The 20,667-nt window shown below is 37.1% G+C and overlaps 1 protein-coding gene across 7 annotated transcripts in view; it reads right to left on the bottom strand.

The window, feature by feature from the left end:
• kcnab2b (potassium voltage-gated channel subfamily A regulatory beta subunit 2b) overlaps positions 1 to 20,667 on the bottom strand; it is a 70,159-nt gene that overhangs the window by 29,678 nt on the left and 19,814 nt on the right. For 4 of the 7 annotated variants that reach the window (XM_079849602.1, XM_079849604.1, XM_079849605.1 and 1 more), the window contains 2 exons: positions 20,201 to 20,322; positions 19,972 to 20,010 (listed from right to left, as the gene is read on the bottom strand). In XM_079849602.1, coding sequence (XP_079705728.1) covers positions 19,972 to 20,010; positions 20,201 to 20,268 — 107 coding nt within the window. In that variant the 5' untranslated portion in view covers positions 20,269 to 20,322. Of the gene's footprint in view, positions 1 to 2,861; positions 3,657 to 15,024; positions 15,747 to 19,971; positions 20,011 to 20,200; positions 20,323 to 20,667 lie in introns of those variants that run through there. The other 3 variants (XM_079849600.1, XM_079849599.1, XM_079849601.1) reach the window with 3 other exon arrangements.

Genomic DNA, 20,667 nt, shown 5'->3' with positions numbered 1-20,667 from the left:
GAATGGGACAGCACAGGAAAAAACCCTCCAGGTTGCATTTATCAGCTCATGACATTTCATTAGTGAGCATTCACAAATGTAAGAGCACAACAGACGCAGGTCACATAAGCATGTATGTTTCTTGTATTTCTTGGTATTCACTTGCCTCAGGTGCATTTGCATAAACTCATCCTCATCACAGTATGCCGGGGAAAATTTCATGTTGGCTCATCAGACATGGAGAAGCTTCCACGTAACCATGTTACTCATACATTGCCTGTTTCTATTAATCAGCATCATTGCACTGTTGCTGTCAACTGCAGAGGAAAATTGTGATTGTGTCAATTTCAGCACTGATGTGAACATATTACCAATTCAAACTTAACGGGACAGTTCACACAAAAATTAAAGATCTTTCATCATTTACTCTCCCTGATGTTATTCCAACCCTTTTTCTGCAGAACACAAAAGAAGATACTTTGAAGAATGTTGGAGTCCAATTGAAATTCATTGTATGGACAAAAACATTTTTCAAAATATCTTTTGTGTTCCACAGAAAAACAAGTCATCCAGGTTTGGGACAATATGAGGGTGAGTAAATGATGACAATGTTCATTTTTGGGTGAACTATCCCTTTAAGTAATTACATGTCCAATTTATGAAAAGTCTGCATAATTAATTCATCATAGTATGTGATGAAATGAACAGGTTATATAAAAATGGGTTATGAAGTCCGATTAATGAATGAAAAGTCAGATTTATAACAGCAGAAATTAATTCAGTGAATTTAAATGAAAACAAATATTTCGACAAAAAGTATATATAGCAGAAAGTGATGAGTCACAAAAATTGGCAAAGAAACATATACAGGTGCATTTATATAGTTCCTTGTTACTATTTAATGTTTAACTTATATAATAAAATCAATAAATGCATTATGATTTTTTGTGAATCCTACTAGTAGATCCATAAAGTACATGAAAAGATTTATTGCATTATTGTACAACAAAGTTGTAAGTTATTCACCATTAAATACAGTGTGTGTAAATATTATGTTTTAATCAATATAGACATAATTATGATCAGGTAAATGAAAATTACAAGACATAAATCATGTAAAGCATGCAATAAAAAAAATGATAAGCCTCATTTCACATACTAGGGAAATAAACGCAGCCTTCATGACTATGGCACAACATTTACATTTTTACAGCTTTAAATATCAAAGACTTAATTTCAATGGGAGAATCCGCTTTAAGAGCCAAGACATTTGGTAGCAGCGCAGCGAGAGATAGAAGTTTCTCAGGTGTACAGTTACACATTAGTTTAATCAGGAAGTACAAGACACTCTGTTACCTTGCACTGCTACAAAGTGCCTTTGATGTACAATTACGCAAATTGCAGTATGGAAAACTGAGGAGGGAGGGTGGGTTTAGTTAAAGAATAGAGCACACTATTATTTTATCAGTGAGCAGACCGTGGGCAGCATGAGCACTGCATTCGAAATAGTGAGAGAGCACCCTATGCTCCTAATAATGCTAAGCAGTGGAACATGATCACACTGCATCTCCATTTCATATAGAGAACATGCTAATGGGTTTAACAGGCACTAACAGAAACCTCCATCTCTACCTTCTCCTCTGAACCGAGAGAGCAGAGAAATATGTATGCACAAATTCAATCAATTAGTCAAATGAAAACTTTAGAGGCGTCAATAGGCCATATGATCACACCTCTGCATATAATATGATTAAAAAGAGTAGAGATGCATTCTGAATTCTGTCTGATACAGATAAGCCAATAATTATGGCTGATAACCAATAAATGGTTTGTCAATGCTACAAGTGAATTTTGGCATCACAACGTCATCATGTACAGCATTAAATGGATACAGCAGAAAAACTGGATTATTCATATTGAAATGTGTTAAAGATTACATTTCTTCATACAAAGATTACAACTGAGTGTTAGATGGAAATGGATTATAAAATTAATATTTATTCAATACAAAAAAACTCTTGAATATCACACAATAACCAATACAGAAATTATATTTATAAAAAAGGAGCCAATAATATAAAATGCCACAAAAAGTCAACCAAGCATATCAATGACTCACTATTTCATTATTTAAAATATTCTCATTAATTTCTAATTCAGAAATATTTTGCTGATGTAGATTTCTGAAGGATCATGTGACACTGAAGACTTGACTAATGGCTGCTGAAAATCAGTTTTGCCATCACAGGAATAAATTACATTTTTAAATATAAATAGAAAACTGTTATTTTAAATTGTGATCATATTTCACAATATTACTTTTCTACTGTTTTGATCAAATAAATGCAGCCTTGGTGAGTGTAAGAGACTTCAGTTTTACAGTTCGAACTTTTCAACAGTAGAGTAGGATATGTATATACTGAGTCAAAGCAAATCAATTACTCATAATTAATTATTTGTAATATTACATTTTAATTCAGAAAACGGAGAGGACATTTTTTTATTGAGTATCCTGAAAAATACGGTATGATAAAACATGCTTCTAACTCACTACCTCTTGACATTCACAATTACTAAATTTGCCATGAGAGATCAATGAACAAATGAATCCCACTAACCAGCCAACTAACTAACATTACAGACATTCTTAAACTGTGTGTTGCCCTTTAAACCAAATTGACCCTACATAGCAAATCACATCCCCAGAGTCACATTTTCTGTTGAGACGGATCCAGAATGAAAACATTCGGTGACACTGAAAGCATTGTACAGTATTTGTTCAAATCACGACTAAACAGTCTAAACCAGAGCAAAATCACAAGCAACAGAACAGAAGGGTTAAAGTTCTACACGTTAACTATTGGAGTCCTCCTCTCACCTACCTATATTTCATGCCAGTTCTCAAGCAGTGGTCACCAGAGGAGTGCAAGTTCTGCACAGACAGTTGTCCCAGGCTGCGGGCCACCATCGCCACGGCGCGGAACTTGCTTTTGGTCCCCAAACTCGGGCTGTTGGTGTTCTGCCGGTTCAGTCGATCCTCGGTGCTGCGGCTAACACCTCGGTGGTCCGTGCACACGAATGACACCTGCATGCTGACGACGAACTCCCGCAGACAGACTTACCACAGTGAGGATGCTGATGCTACGTAGAGAAACTAGTCCTAAAATCTCCCAGGAGGCACCAAGCTGTTACCTCAACGACTTAAGTTTCTTCTTCCCAAGAACAATGAGATGAAAAAGTCACTTTTCCCAAAGCCTGAAGAAAATGCCGTTAAAAAGGTCAAAATGGATGTGGCAGGTGTCAAAAAAGGTGAGTGCAACACTCTGTTTTAACCACAAGTGCAGTTATTGCTTTGAAGTGCTGCCAGAGTGTGTATCTGTCCATGTGGTGTCTGTGTGTGTGAAACGTGTTTAAATAAGTGTCTCAATGCATGGTTTGCTAGTCTCTGTGAGAGTGAATTCCTGCGCTCTGGCTCCAGGGCAGCAGCAGCCTGTGAAGCGATGGACTCTGGGCACCAATCACATCAACACACAGAACAGGGGAGAAATCCCACATCCATCCACGTCACACTGCAGCACATCAAGCACACGCTTATCTGCTCTTCTCTGCTTTTCTCTGTCTGCACTGCAAGTGAAGTTCCTTCTCTTTTCCCCCCCAGTTTCTTCAGTTGATTCTTGTCCACCCAAACTGTCTATTCCTAATGTTAACTGACAGTGAATTTTCATACCCCGGCTTCTGGTTTAGATCATCCTCCAGTCATGTGTGCTGAGCAAATGCATAAATGCTATGCGAGAGAGAGTTTATAAAACAGCATAGTATGATGAGTAAGAAAGCAAGCATGAGAGAGAGAGAGAGAGAGAGAGTGTGTGTACAAGAGAGAAAGTGGGAAGGTCTAATCTCATGCTATATTGTGTTAGATCAGCTCGTACCTGATATTCCACACTGCCTACGCATGACAGAATGTCCGAGGACAAACACAATTCTGGTTTGAGACTGTTACATGTTAAAAAGAGTTGCTAAAAATCACAGATGTGGCCTGTGACCAATGTAGTAATGTCTATTATGCAGTCTGGCCGACCATTAATATTCATGACAAATAGTTTGAGTATGCAGAATGTAGATTATCCACTAGCCTTCATTTCTGATGACTTCTCTTGCAGCAGATGCCTTAAATTTCATTCAAGAATTTTGTTCTCATGCATAAGTCATATTCTTGACATTCTTGAAAAAATACTCAAAATTCTTCTGGATAATATAGACACAGTGATTTTTAAATTAATAATAAAATAACAGTAAAGAGAAACAAAAATTATTCAGCATTTTCCTTTTGGACCCATTTTATTACCCACTGATTACAATGCTACAAATAAAATGCTACATTTAAGTTTAGATAGAAAGATGGATATAAATACAGAACGATATATGTAGAATTATAGAATGATGTAGAATGATATATAGAACTGTAGAGCAATTGATAGAAGGATAGGTTGATAGAATAGACAGATAGTATGATAGAATGACAGACAGACATATATATAGAGTTGACAGAACAAACAATAGAACGATAGATAGAACAATAGATAGAACCATCGAACGAGAGACAGACAGACAGAATGACAGAAAGATAGACAGATATATAGAACAAACACAAGAACGATAGACAGAACAATAGATAGATCGAATCATTGAACAATAGACAACCAGACAGAACGAATGAAAGGATGGATAGAACGACAGATATATATATATATAGATATATATAGATAGAACGATAGATTGAACAACAGACAGACAGACAGATAGATAGACACTGCATATGAAACACATTGAAGTTTATTAATTACCAACACTATAGAGAAGAGTGTCTTTTAAATGTAGCATGACACTAGTAGCTGGAGGACACAATTAAAATTAGCAAAAGTAAAAATTCTTGTCAGGGATTTTTCCATAGTTGAACAAACTAAATTTCTGCATACATCTACATAGTATTTGCAGAAACATGCAAATCATAAGACACAGCTGTAAGTCAGATATCAGAGGGGAAACCAAAGATTTAAAAACAGTACAAAGTCCAATTCTGTAGTCTTAGCTAACTGCCGTGGTCCTTAGCGTGATTTACGAGCGTGTCTGAACGCGCATACGAGTGAACGTCCCGCAGACCGTAAACAGTGAGATGAGCTCTCTCATAATCTGACACACAAATGACACACGCTATTCCCACATCTCTAGCACATTACTGAGCCTAAAGCATGCTTCCTAAAGCATCTAATTAAACCACTGAGTGACGGCGAGACTACCCGGTTTTCATGCACTCGGGATTAGAGGAATGTGTGTCATCCCACCTCTAGTTGAAAGGAAGTGGACAGATGGCTTAGGTGAACATACAGAGCTTCCTGAATGGCACTTTGACATTCGCTAGCCTCAGGACAAAGACTCTGCCAGCAGGCTTGAGCGAAGCAGCGGTCCATTTATATCAGACAGGATACTGAACTCGGGCATCTTTCATCATGCTGTATCTAGAGAGAGGGAACTGACAGGAAATCAAGGCTTGAGATGAGATAAGAAATTCTGTGTCTTTAGATATGTAAACTCCACCCGCTGGCAACCAGAGTCACCCCGTCTGCAACTGCACACGAAGCTGTTAGATCCAGACATGCTAACATGACACACTGAAATATTGTGAAAATTTAACCTAAGCTGACATGGCCGATGGAGCACACATAAATAAAGACCAAATAAATAGCGTTTTATATATAAATAAAGACTATATATATAAAGACTGCAATGTTTGCGCTGAAGAGATGGATTATGTTTCGACTCATAGCACAACATCAACACAAACAGAGAAGCATCTCAGGTGACCGAATAGCTGTAATGCAATGAGAGCTCATGAGCTGGTGGCTCTTCAGTGGGGTTCTTCACAGTGTTGATATTGTCAATGAAAATGTTTGGTAGTTGCGTAGACTGTCAATGGAGGGACAGAAATTCATAAAAATACCTCCACTTGTGTTCCAAAGATGAACGAAAGGCTTACGGGTTTGGAACGACATGAGGGTGAGTAAATTATGACAGAATATTCATTTTTGAGTGAACTAACCCTTTAATATATATTTAAATGCACATAAAATGTTTGAATATTGGGTTTAATTTCACATTTTCTTGTCAAATGCATTTATAGATTTATAGACATACTTCCATCAAAAGAAGAGAATAAAAAAAAATAAAAAAAAATAAAAACCTGTAAAAATGAACACTAGCACACTACACCACTACTGCTCTGGGCATCTACTGAATGATGCTACTGTTCCCTAAAAAAAATGTTAAGCTCTAAGCTGTTCCAGGAGTGCAATGTGATCTTCCTGGAAAAGAGTCCACTTACTGTGAATAAACAAGGGGGTAAGAACAATGTTAAAGTTTATCATGGTCACGAATGTATTTGTGTCATTGTGGCCATGTACAGGGATTAACCCTGAAGTTACAAGTTGTACATATCACAGGTCACTGCAATCCTCACGAGCACCTGTTAGCCTCCTGCCAGTCCGATACACCATCGGTAAATCAAATCAGTCGTCACTGCTTGTAGTTTCAGTGTTAGATTTACAGATGAGTTTTAAATATCACTGCAGCTGGGTGCACAAGCAGTAATTGAATTATCATTACTGAATGGAAACCAGAGCTGCAGGCCATTATGTGTCAAAAGGTGGTGTGGCGCAATGGATAAGACACCTGCCTTTGGTGTGAGAGACCCGGGTTCGAATCCACTGTGAGACACCAATGTGTCCCTGAGCAAGACACTTAACCCCTAGTTGCTCCAGAGGCGTGCGACCTCTGACATATATAGCAATTGTAAGTCGCTTTGGATAAAAGCGTCAGCTAAATGAATAAATGTAAATGTAAATGTAAAAGGTTGAGTATGAGGATTAGTGTTACAGCAGGAGAGATGTGACCTTTCTAAGGAGAGAGGTGGGATGTGTAAAGAGTACTTAAGAAAGAGAAGGCTCACGTGCACTAGCTGTATGTTTGGAGCTGTGTTAAGGGTGCTTGTTTTAGTGGGGGCATTTGCATCACCTAGAAAGGCAGTCAGTCTGGAGGTGAGAGTCATGACCCAAAACCCTCTAAAAATTACAGATGAAGAGAGAATATTAGAGCTAAAACATAAATAGGCTTTCTTCACTAAAGGCAGTGCTTTCACACTAAAAACCATGGCACAAGTATGAGAAATTAGAGGAAAGACTGCATAACAGTGTGAACAGAAAATGACTTCATCGTGAAACATGAAAAAATTGGTGAGATCCTCCTTTCTTTTAAAGGGAGATGTCCTGTAATTTTGGAGTTTGGCTGGGGTCATAGGTCTCTGAAAGCAATAATCTCCCATTGTTCGTTGATTTAACCTTCTGGCACTTCAAACACCTCTACTCCATTTAAACTGTCAAGCTCTCCCTCCTTTTGCCTTTGATTAGAAGCCTAACTCCACACTTATCCACAGTCAATTAAGCTCTGGAAAATCCTCCAGAGCCGTTCAATCATCTCCCACCTCACAGCAGAGCTCAGGCTCACCACAGTGAGCTTCACCGCAGGGCTCCGGCTCTCATCAGAAGTACACGCATACACCCAAACATTACTTCTCAGAGCACAAACAACTCTAGCATCCACATTAGATTCACAACTTTGTGGATTAAATGAGTAGTTCATCCAACTTTCATTCATTATTTACTTAAAATGTGAGCGATTATACAGTGACGGCTGACCATTAACCGTAGACTGACAATTTTAAATGTAAGCACACTATTCACACTAATGGCATAGAATAGTGCTCAAGTATGCAAATAGGACGCACCTATGGTGTACGATACAGTCTCCGGACACCAATATTTTAACGATTCCGTAAAGATGAATCACTGTCAGGACAACTGATATTTCGCTATAGACATAAAGGTTAGGCTCATGATTCTATAGGCCAAGTAATATGCCAATCATATGACTTCAGAAGACTTAGAATCTGCTAGTTAAGCGTTTCTGGGTCCAAGTGCTCCATCAGATCCTAAAAGCAAACAACAAACTGTGCTAATATACTGTTCGCTATATTATCACCACTTGTGGTTTGCTTTTGGGATAAGCTACCAACACATAATACTTTTTGGTCTTTGAATGTGAAGATCTGCGAAGATATTGTTGCTAATATAATTATACTTTTGTGCTCCACAGCATAGGTGTTTCTAACAAAATAAAATATATATATTTGGATGAACTGCCTGTCCCTTAGCACAATCAGTGATAAAAAGTGTTAAATGTGTCTTCAGATCAGTTAAGAGGTTCATAGAGTACATAACCTTTACCAGCTCTTTGTAAGACAGAATTTATGAGTGCCTGAACATTAATTGTGGCAGTTAAAGGGATAGTTCACCCAAAAATGAACATGCTGTCATAATATACTCACCCTAACGGTGTTCCTTTCTTCTGCTGAACACAAAATAAGATATTTTAAATAATGTTGGTAACCAGACAGGTAACCTAGCCATTGACTTCCATAGTATCCCCCCCCCCCCAACACCCCCCACACACCATATTATGGAAGTTAATGGCTACTGTGTCCACTGTTTGGTTACCAAATGAGTATATAGTAAAAGAATTTTCATTTTTGTGCGAACTATCCCTTTAATGCTTTGAATTACCCAGGAGCTGAGAGTGCTCAAGCCCTGAGTACAGGAGAATGGAACAAAAGAGCGTGCCAGCTCATTCTGCTTGAGGCTTCTCAGCAGGAATCAACCGAGAACTTTATCAGATCAGTCGTGATGACTCAAACATACAGAAAAATGTTTTATGTGCTCAAATTATCTGAGAGATCACATAAAATATGTATACTTTTAAAATGAACTAATGAAAGCAAAAAGGCACCTAAAAAAAAATCACTCTCCTTTATACAGTCATAAAAATTGTAACCTTAAATCTATACATTGATTAAAAAAGTATAATGCATCAACTTCTTTTAAAAGGAGGAAAACACAAGGAGGTATTCATAAAGTCGCTTCTCATGCATATTTATAACTTTGTTCTGTCAGAGCCCTGGAGGTTACTGTTAAAGACTCAACATATTCTAAAGCTCTGCAATCCTGATGACATTAAAAAGAATTAAGTGCACACACAAACACGCATGCACAGGCTTCTCAGAAAATGTGCCTGCCAATATAGTGCGCAACTCAGTACGAAATCCATAAAGAAATATATTTAATATAAGCTGTCTTTTTACATAAGCTATATCTCATTAGACTGTAACATCCCCACCACTCACTTGTGATGAAGCGAGAAGACTTCTAATGCAAAATCGAACTCTGTGTAGCAGAGAGCAGCTGCTTTGCCTCTCAATGTCAACCGCTGTGTGCTGTCATGAGTGTTTCAGAGATTATAGGTGGAACAAACATATTTATTTGAGTCACGTGGACAGACAAGCGTAGAAAAGGGGAAAATGTAAACCTCACTGGATTTTATAAAAAAGTAGTGTTTGATGTGTGAGAGCCTGAGCAGTTAATAACACACCAGGTGGACAGCATTGCAATTACTGCAGCAAAACATTGACAGCAATTACAGCTACATATACAGTACCAGCTGCTGCAATTCAATGGTGCTGAGCTGGCCTGCAAAGCAAGGAAAATGAAGAGTGTAATGATCAACAAATTAAAATGATCATGTTGCAGAAAACTGCAGTTCCATGAGCTTTCTTCCCTCTAATGATGCACACAAAAGCGCAATCACAGCTCCGTAGGAATAAAGAAAAACCTTACAGGTTTAAGACGGAGCAGAGTGCAGACGTTGTGAATCTGACATCTGTTCTAGTTCAATAGTCTTTACATACAAGTACATGTTCAGATGGTGCATTAAGAGAGGTGTAAAAGTCTGAGAGCATATTAAAAATATAAATTTTATGATGTGAAACAGTGGTTCTTAACTTTTTTTTTTACTTTAAGGCCCCCTTTGTCCATTCTGTGCATGTACAAGAAGTTTCAATGTAAATACGGGAGTATAAACACGAGTATAAATTATTTATATTATATTAGGAGGATAAAAACAAAGCAGAAATTTTGTAATGCTTAATTTTTTTTTACAAATTTTTCATTGTTTCGTACGTGAAAGTCTTTTATATGTATTTATTTATTTTGCAAACATCACCTTACAACACTTTTTTTTTTCTTTTCTTTTTTTTAAATAAATTTGATATAAGTAAGATAGAAGCATTTTGATTAGTGATGGCAGATTTTTCGACCATACTGTATTTATAGCGAGACAAACTGCTGCAAGACAAATTCCCGACATTTAGGGAAAGATTGCTAGGATCTGCACAAACTCAACCCCACAAAAGTTCTATAACAGTTATAAGTCTAAAATGCTGGGTCTCCCTTTTCAAGTTTACGCTGCATGAGCAGCTTAATTCACTGCTACAGCGCCCGCGGTTCTCACATATTGCTCCATCGCTCCATCTTCCAGACGCTCTCAAAAAAAGCTAACTGCACTTTCTTTAAATTTGAATTCATACAGCCTGGCCTTTTACTGGGCAAACCTGGAGGGGACAGCCAGTCCGACAGCACAACTGAACAGAACAAAAGAATATAATAATCAATGTTTAGATACGAGGGATGGTTAGGGTCTACAGTGTTATTAGAGATGTAATTACAACAATTTATGACAGATTGCAATACATAATATATAAATATAATTTTAAATATAAGTAAAAACATGTATGTACACAATAAGTGCAAAAGATTCATTTAAATGTTAGTGCATAGTAGTTAGACACTTCATATAAAGTAGGTCTGCATATTGGTGAGAAAAATGTTTATATGAAAACCAGGAGTGCATACTGCACTCAAATTCATTTTCACTCCATTTCAGACTACAGTACATATGATCAGTTTTGAACAGAATCACTTATTTAGTTCAAATGCAGAGTGTTTTATGCAGAAAACACTTTTTTTAAAGAATGTAAAAAAAAAAAAAAAAAAAAAAAAAAAACTTTTCACAAAGCTTTAAAAGAATAAAACAGTGCCTTACAAATAGCAAAAAAAAAAAAAAATTTGACCTTGAGAGAAACTAAGAATCCATGCTTCACCTTGAACAGACAGGAGATATAAATTGAATAAAAAAGCTAACTTTCATTTAAAGGGAAGACTAAATGTGATGCATCCATTCCATTCGAGGTAAGTTTTATAGCACCGTCTAATCTAGGCCCAGTGAACCATGTCTAATGGGTCTGTCTTTAGCTCAGTATCGGCCTGCAGAAAGCCCTTTTTCCAGAATATGATTATTCCAATTAGTCTGAGATTATGCCAGACAGCAGGATGTTAATGCATTTATTCTCCTCTACTATTGCTTCTTTCTTCCACTGAAGTATAAGATGCTCTTTGGATCATTCTCAAATGCGGTTAATGCAGCTCGAGTGCTGCTACATTAAAACAAGAGAGAACATAAATACAAAGACATGAAATTCATGTTAAAATTAACCCTCACTGTGTGTATATATGAAGAGTTCAAAATCTGAAATTTTCTTCCAGAATGATCATTTTTATGAAGCTTGTATATTTAAGTTCAGTAATTTCACTTAAATGACAATTAATAGGTAATTTTCATTGCCATTTAAGTGAAATTATTGAATTTAAATATACAAGCTTCATAAATATGATCATTCTAGAAGAAAATTTCAGATGGCACTTAGAGGCTTTTGGCATCTGAACTCTTCATATACATTTATGTATAACCCAGGCTACATTATATAAGTGCTTGTTTAATCCAGAGTACATTCCCTAAGGGGAAATTCCACACAAAAAATAAAAGGGAAACACAGAAGGAAAAACAAAGAGACAGAATGAGCGGTGGCCTTTAATTGAAGAGGAAGTAGAGCAGAAAAGAGGCTTGCCTCATTAGTTCTGCAGGACAGAGACATAGTGACAGGGGCTTCAACTCCCTCCTGATCTGCACTTAATTAGTTATTAATTATTACTCTTGTATGGTTAAAAGATTACATTCAAGTCCACGAGTCTTAGAATGACTGCTAAATTGTATTGTGCTATCTGACTACGGTGGGATTCTGGGACAAACAGTGAATCACAGCAGGACCGAATGTCTTAAATCCATAAAAATGTCATCTCAGTAAGGGTTATAAATAAGTAATTCTATGAAAATTGAACTTGACAAATGAACTCACTAGTCCTGTCTTTGACAGACACCGACATACCGTAGCAGCACTTGTGATGCCAAGATGATGTGTGATTTCTGCCATCTGGTGGACACAACTGGCACAGAGTCGGCTTGTAGAAGACTACACTATCTGGACCCAAAATGCACATTTTACCCATTTGCAGTGGTTTAAAAGAAGCCGTATATTCTGTCCAAATAACATTCTTTAAGTAAAATATGATAATTGCTAGTAAAGGGCTTGGGATAGTTTAGACATGACAACAGAGACTATTTTAATCCACACAGGCAAAAAGGAAGTTGATGATGGATTTAGTTATTAAATAGACCAATATAGATGCGTGACCTGAGAGCATGTGGCAGGTAGAAAATAGACAACTGCTTTCAACAATTCAGCAACAACATGCCAGCCTAAGAATATCAACAGTATTATCAAATGATTCGGTGTAAAATGTCAGCCCTGTAAACGGTGGGCATTTTAGCAGAAAGATCATTTGAGTCTCACTTGGCAAACTATTTGCTCATGATGTGGCATGTGACTAAAAACAGCACGGATTGTGTTAAATGTTACCTTTGCTTTGCCATTAGTATTTTTAAAGCCATTGCCAATAGTTGCCAATTATCCTCTGTAATATAATCATCTGTGCGATGATCTGTCTGTCCCACAGTGAACAATCTTAGGGAAGACACAGACAGTCGACATTCTACACCCCCTTTATCAAAACACCAACTGTCCCTGATCACCAGTGCAAACACGTCCTGCCTCTCAAATTTCAAAACCATCCACAAGCATCACTGGAAAACAACACAACATAAAATGTATAGGTAAATTAATAATGATTTATGATTGCAGTGTTAACACTTCACAATAAGATTCGATTCATTAACATTAATGAATACATTAAACAATGCAATAGGTATTATGAACTAACATGTACAGCATTCATTTAAGTTTGATCATTTTTATATTTATAGATTATTTTCTATGTATTATGATGCATTCATGTATTATATTATAAACACTGAACAACTTTATTATTAACATTAACAAAAGAATTATAAATGCTGTAAAACACTGATTGCTCATTTTAGTTCACGTTAACAATGCATTAACTACTGTAATGTTAATAACTGAGCCCTTAATGCAGTGTTACCATTAACCTTAACCAAGATTAATAAATAATGTTGTAAAAATGGTTAGTTCTTTATGATGAATTACCTTATGTTAATGAATTGAACCGTAAAGTGCTCCCACTGCAGCATTAAAACAAGTATGACTAGCAATGCGTCTCTTCCAAAAACACTTACCATTTATACCAAGTATCATTTTTGACTGATATATTAATATGACTGATCTGTTGTTGAAGGGACAGTCATGTGAAAAAGACCCAAGCACCATACCAGCAGGCCACCAGTGCCCTCCCAATGGCTTATAAAAGCAAAGCACTTAATCCAACTCACACAGCTGGTGCAGACCCCACTTCAGTCTCTGCTCAACACTTGCTATTCTCTTCGGGTGACTCAGATACACACAACACAGGCCACAACAGACTCCATTACACCTCTAAAGTGACAACCAATAGACTAATAGGCCAAGAGGTACTGGCCCTGTTTCACAGACAGGGCTTAGACTAAGCAAGGATTAGGCCTTAGTTCAATTAGGGCATTTAAGTAGCTTTTATAAACGTGCCATTACTGGTGTGCATCTTGAGACAAAACAATGGCTTTAAAAACTGACATATTTTAAGACTTATCAGTCCAAGTTGCTTTAAGACTTATCAGTCCAAGCTCAAACATGCATTTAGTCTGGGACTAGGCTTAAGCCTTGCCAGTAAAATTGGGGGACTACGTATGCAGTAAGATAACCATGAAGATTGGTGGCAAAATGATGACCAGCTTTGATGGACTTTAAGATGGTTAAACTTAACAATAACATTATATTTAAATGCATTAGATAACATGGACTAAAAATGAAAAATCCTATTATCCATTTACTGATACATTATTCAGATTAAAAATTATATCTGTTCAAACTATTTAATGAACCTGAGCTAAAATCAACTAACAATGAACAGTTGTATTTTCATTAACTAACATTAACAAAGATTAATAAATACTGTAACAAACGTTATGTTTGTATAAACGTAACTGCTCATAGATAATGCATTAACGAATGTTAATTAATGGGACATTGGGATGTGTTACCACTAAAACTATTATAAATTCATTCTCAGCATTTGCAAAAGCTGAAATAAAATAATATAATTATTAGCTGAAAAACTGAAGTTATTTGACAAGCCAACATTTTTCATTATCTTTTTAAGTTTAAGTTGATGTACTAAAAACTGGGGGGAAAAATTACAGAAGCACATAACAAACTGACTAAAAAATAAAAGCTAATTCAAAATACTATTAAGTACTATAATAGTGTATAAAATATACTAAAATAACACTGGTTGAAACACCAATAACAGTTTCATCCCAATAGCAATAAACATTTTGAACTCTGAACGCTGAGGACTGTGGATTAAGCATGACCCCTTATGTATTATGTATCATGTATCAATGTGTTTGTCTGTATGTATATGTATGTTATTTTATATGCTTAATGTTTATCGTTTAATGTAATGCTGGAACCTGTACCAAAGAGCTGTACTGAAAACAAATTCCACCAGCCTGGCTGTGTGGTCATTAAATTAAAATCAAATCAAATCAACTTATCAATGAAGAAAGCACATCTTGATCAACCCTGATTAATTTGGGAGGCACAATTTCTATCCAGCATCAATCATCGAGCTAATCATCATTCGTGAAGCTAATCCCAAACTACAAAGCAAGACTTGCACCCTCTCTGGCCCTTACCTGTACCTCATGCCAGTCTGGAAGGAGATGGACTCCTGTAGCGACACTCCATTGGTCCTCAGAAAGTCCTCCAGGTTTTTGAACTGGGCGGCCGCCCGCACCTCTCGCAGACTCCTAATCTCACCCAATTCCCCCCCACCCTGCCGCAAAGGGTACAGGCCCTGGTCAGACAGGTAGCGGTCGATGTCGCTCCGCATGCTTTCGCTGAAGGACAGGGACAGCATCTTGCTGCTGCTAATGCTGCTGCTCCTTCGCACGCTGTTCCCCGGCGGTCCATTCTTGGGGATCTGCAGGGGTTCGGAGGGGACACTGTGTTGGCGACTGATGCTGCGGCCGGCGTGCCCGACCCGCAACTCAGTCAGACTGCTTCTGTGAGTGCCAAACATGCCCTGCGTCCAGGTAACAGGGTCTCACAGACACGGGAGTGAAGCGAGTGGCATGACAGAGACCAGCAGACTGTTGCAGGTCAGAGCCTTTGCTTTAAATAGCGCCCGCCGCCCATGGCAATCAACACCGTACTCAAACGTCCATGCACTGCATTCAGAGGTCACCCTCCCGGGCCCCTCTTCCCCTGTGGGACTCAAATACGATGACGAATTTAAACCGGACGATCTGTACAATAATTCAGGTGCTCACAAATTGGGACTTTAACTCTTCCATACACATGCGTGATCAAGCAACAGATATGAGTGGACATTCAGGCATGCGTGAAGAATGTTTGCGCGAGGCCTGTCGCAGGTGCTCTGGAGAACCCGAATGCCAAATCTATCCAGCATCCAGTCTGTTAAATCTGCCTCCTAACGTATGACGGTCAAAAAATAGACTGGCACTGACTCAAACAAAAGCCAGAATCTTAAAAGCATACATGATGTACTTTTCTCTTGTAGTAAAGTCAGCACAAACAGAGGCCTAAATATCAAATGCGTCTATATGGATATTTCTTCAACTTTAGGCACTTTTATGACCGTGGGGTTGATTTTTACAAAAATGTAACACATTTGAACTGTTTTCATTTTTTTTTTTTTTTTGCTTTATCAAGATCACATTAAAATGATCATGCCTTCATCACTTATTTTTGGTACTTTTTTATTTACAGATTTTATTTCTTTAAAACTTAAACTATTAAAATCTGCCATAAAAATATAAATTATTATATGTTCAAAATGATTACAAGTAGACAAATAAACAACCTATTTTAATATTTATTGTGTGAAAATAATTCATTCCAATTTTTAAAATGTTGATATAAATCATTTTAATAGTATTGCTGGCTTTCTGCTGTAGTGTCATTTCCACCACACAGAACAATTTTTGCCTCCATAAATGTTGTAACGTTACTAGTGTACTTGGTTTCCAAAGAGACAACACGGTAAGCAAAAAAAAAAAAAAAAAAAAATCGGTACATTAAAAATGTCAAAGTTATAAAAAATTATTTTCAGTCAAGCTGTAGTTAGCACATTTTGCAAACACTTTTCAAAAAGTGTGAAAATGTATTTATTTCATTTTGTGTATTAATTATAATTCTATCTATGAAATTAGCTTTAACAAGAAAAAAGGAGTCCGACAGAATGTTAAACACAATATTTAATTGTTGGAAATGACATGGTAAAAAAAAATTATCTCAGAAAAATAAGAAAGTCTCATTGTTGACAAATGTGATAATCTAGAGAGTGTGTGAAAATTGTGTTTTAAGAGATTTAAAATCCACAGGGTCAAAAGTACCTATAGCAGAAGAAACATCCTTTTTTGTAGTCATATGTATACAGTACTGTGCAAATATCTTAGGCATGTTAGTATTTTTACCCCCCAAAAAATGGCCACTTATTTATAACTTTTGCTGTGGTGGAAAAATTGCTTTTGTCATTAATTGTAATAATCCAGTGAGATGTTTCTATGCACAAGTCTGACAACATCCAGTATGATCCACACTGAGATCTGATCTCACCATCATCGAGTCTGTCTTGGATTACATGAAGAAAAGGGAAACTATTTCTTCATGTTATCCCAGATAGACTCGATGATCAGATCTCTGTGTGGATCATACCGGCTGTTGTCAGACTCCTTGTGCATACAAAAATCTCACGGGATTATTACAATTAATAGCAAAAGGAATGTTTGGAAATGTAAACTGATATTTCCTACTGACACACAAAAGAAAAAAACTGTCGTAAAACCTTTTTTTATTTGTGTGAAAATACTAATGTGCCTAAGCATAGTACTGAGATATATATAATATATAATATAACATAATAATATATATATAAGTTAAGTGGTCTGATGCTGCTTATCTTTGGCTTTGATTAATATTCAACTAATTATAGATCTAAATATTTATTGGATGGTGTCCAATTCTCATAAGTCATGCTGAAAATAGTCACTGATCAAACAATACCAAAACTGACTGGTGATGATGAATGACAACAGAAATCCATTTAAAATGATACAAGAACCCCTTGTGACAAGAACTGTCTCCCTAGAACATATTTTAATAATTGACTCAACAAACATCCACGTAACATTAAAAATAGATGGTTTCTTGCAAGTAATTTTGACAGTTAAATTAAGTGCAGGACATTTCATCAGAATCAACACCAGTCACTGAGCACAGGACTGCATCTATGGGCCAAGTACTGTATACAATCATGCTTGTTCAGATCTAATCATTTGAATCCTCATGAGAATTTCTAGCCCTGTGAAGAGTCACTTCTGCTCCAAAACGACTCCTCTTCCATCATGCTCTACATATCACCAAATATATCAAGAAAGAGATATAAAATCTACACACAGTCCACCAGATCTATACATTACAGCCTCTGCTCATTCTCCACAGCTTAGTTTATCTTTCTACCATGCAAATCTTATATCTTCTCTACAGTGGACAAGTGACTCAGTATGAGGCAAACCTGCCTTGTTTACTCTCATAACTAAAACATCATGGTGCAGTAGCTGACAGCAGACCAAGACAGTATGTGGATCTAAACCCTGCTCTCTGTTTCTACATCATACTGATGCCTCTAACCTGCGAGCAGACTGTGGGCATGAGCAGGATCACCATGCAACATCACCTCAAGCGGGACCCATGTTCAGCTAAAGTACCAGCCTTGTACTTACCCGGTTCCTCGGAGGGCGAGTCACGTATGGATTTTGCACTACACTGCTCATCTGACAACTTAATGGTGGTCCACACTAAAAAAAGACTGTCGTTTTCCTCCTTAAACCGAGTGTCTTTCTAACATGAGCCTTAACAATTAGTGAACAGAAAAAAAGCTCCACCCCTCAAAAACGACAGACACCACCCACTTTGGCAAATGTCACAGTGAATGTTTTGGGCACCTATCACAGCGCGAGAATGCTCTGCAAACATGAATTATTCAGGATAACTTTTGCTCTAAAAGGCTTTGATGTTGTAGCACAAGAAAGTGTACTAAAAGCCATTTTAGCTTGTTCTCGGTTTCATTCGAGTATAAAATTTAAATGCACAACCAAGCTATCCCAAGCAAAATGAAGAACAAGAAAAAGCATTGCATATTACCTTGTTCAAAGGTATAGGGAGGGGGGGGGGATCTTTTTTTTATGTACACATGGGAAAGTTCGGCACACATAGGATAAACTCTAAATAAGGTGCAGCAATTATTTAATAATGAAAATAATGTGGCTGTGCAAATGTCACCCCTTGTTTTCAAGTGCACATATTCTGCATTAGATAATGATGACAATGGATTCAGGAACATAGGGATGCGAATTACAAACTGAAGAGAGAGATAGAGAGAGAAAGGTTGAGATTACGTATTCGAGTGGAAGTCAAACCCAGCAGACCGTAAACTTGTTCATACAGTATATGGTGAGTGCTGTACTCAGCTGCCCATTACAACAGGAAACACATTAGCTTTTAACGTGTAAGCACAGTAGCTTATTTGCACTTGTGTTAATTACAGTTCTCCATACCGAGCAACTTTGACATTGCTGCAAACGTTGCCGTTTCCTTCATTTCCCTGTGACTAAACACTCCAGGCGTGCCTTATAACAGTAGAATCTATTATTTAGTATACACCATTTGCCTGTGATGTCATATCCATTCTAAATATATAACTCATTTCATAGGCCAGTACGAGTATGCGTTCCTCCTTTCAGACCGTCTCTTGTGTGAAACACAACAGATACTGGTAAGCGAAGGTGAAGTGTTCCCCCCAAAATGACTCAGCAGGGCTCATTATGAAAGAGTTAAACTACCTTGGCTTTGTGTAATGTGTTCATGTCAGGAATAGTTAAACTGAGACAGCTACAGATAAAGCTACAGCATCACTACAACAAGATGAAAACGGATAACCTATCATTGTGCAGAATGCTGGTGATGAATAGTGAGGGAACTATTAGCTTTTCAGATTCTGTTAGAATAATAATACGGTATTTTGTACACACATTTCCATTCTCGCATTCATTTCTTAAAAAACTAAAATCTTACTGACACCAAAATTTTTAACAGTAATTTATATACTTTTTCCAAGTATATACTGTATGCTTAAATGTCAAACAATTTAGCAATAATGTCTCTGTGGTTAAAAATATAGTTTCTCTGACTGAAGCAAAAAAAAAAGAAAAAGAAAAAAAACGTTCATGCCATTTTAGAGCAAATATAAACACATACACTGAATACCAAATATAAACAAACTACAAAATACTAAGATGTGTTTTTTAAACTATATCACCCAGTCCTACAAATGGTTAAAAACCTTTGCTGTTAACACAAAAGTTTCATGTTAGAAAGTTAAGAGTTACTGATTTTACAATCCCCACTCCTTGTCCTTGAGCAAGGCACTTAACTCCAGCATACTCCAGGGGGACCGTCTCTTCATTTTACTGTACTGTATAGAGTTATGGATAAAAGCATTTTATGTAATCTTGTGGAGACGTGGCTATATTTACACATGAAGGGCAGAGGTACAGTACCTGTAAAACTGCAGCTGCCTCTTTGGACTCCCACGAGCTCTACAGCAACAACAGCGTGAAAGACAAAGGATGAGTGTTAGCATGACTTAGTTTGACTTTTTAAACTTAATTTAGTGGAGGTAAGAATAATATAATAAACAGCTCATTAGTTTTGTATTGGTCATTTAGGGCTTTTCATTTATCAAAGAACTATTCGCTCTCTTTGGGTAAATGAATTGTCTGTGCTCACGTATAGGGGGATCCAGTCTGCCGTGTGGAGAGACGAGCAGGAGAATCTGTGTTTGGTTCAGGGTACATGGAGCCGTGAGGGAGGAGAGACCAGCTGACAGCTCTCACTCAGACTCTCAGCTTCTGTACACAACAGAGAGAAAATACCAATCAGCAATGTAACGTAATAATTAAATAATTACACTAATCACATGCCATTGAAAATTGCTTCTGGACAAGATAGAAATGTTTTGGTTGTGCAACAAATAAACAGGCTATCAAAATTGTGATACTGGCAAAAAAATGTGATACAGTGTAAGGCCAGTAGGTGGTGCCATCTAGGCACGCACACACACACACACACTTACTCTGAAAATCATGGCTAAATTGCACTTATTTCTCTTAGCTGGTTAACCTAGATATCCTCTGCCTGTATGGATCTGTAGGATTCTGCTTCTAAGTCAAACTAAACGTGATGTTATGCTTGAC

This window comes from Squalius cephalus, assembly GCF_949319135.1.
Source record: "Squalius cephalus genome assembly, chromosome: 18".
NCBI lineage: Eukaryota > Metazoa > Chordata > Actinopteri > Cypriniformes > Leuciscidae > Squalius > Squalius cephalus.
The sequence above is the reverse complement of the archived record's forward strand: the minus strand, read 5'-3'. Positions and strand labels throughout refer to the sequence as shown.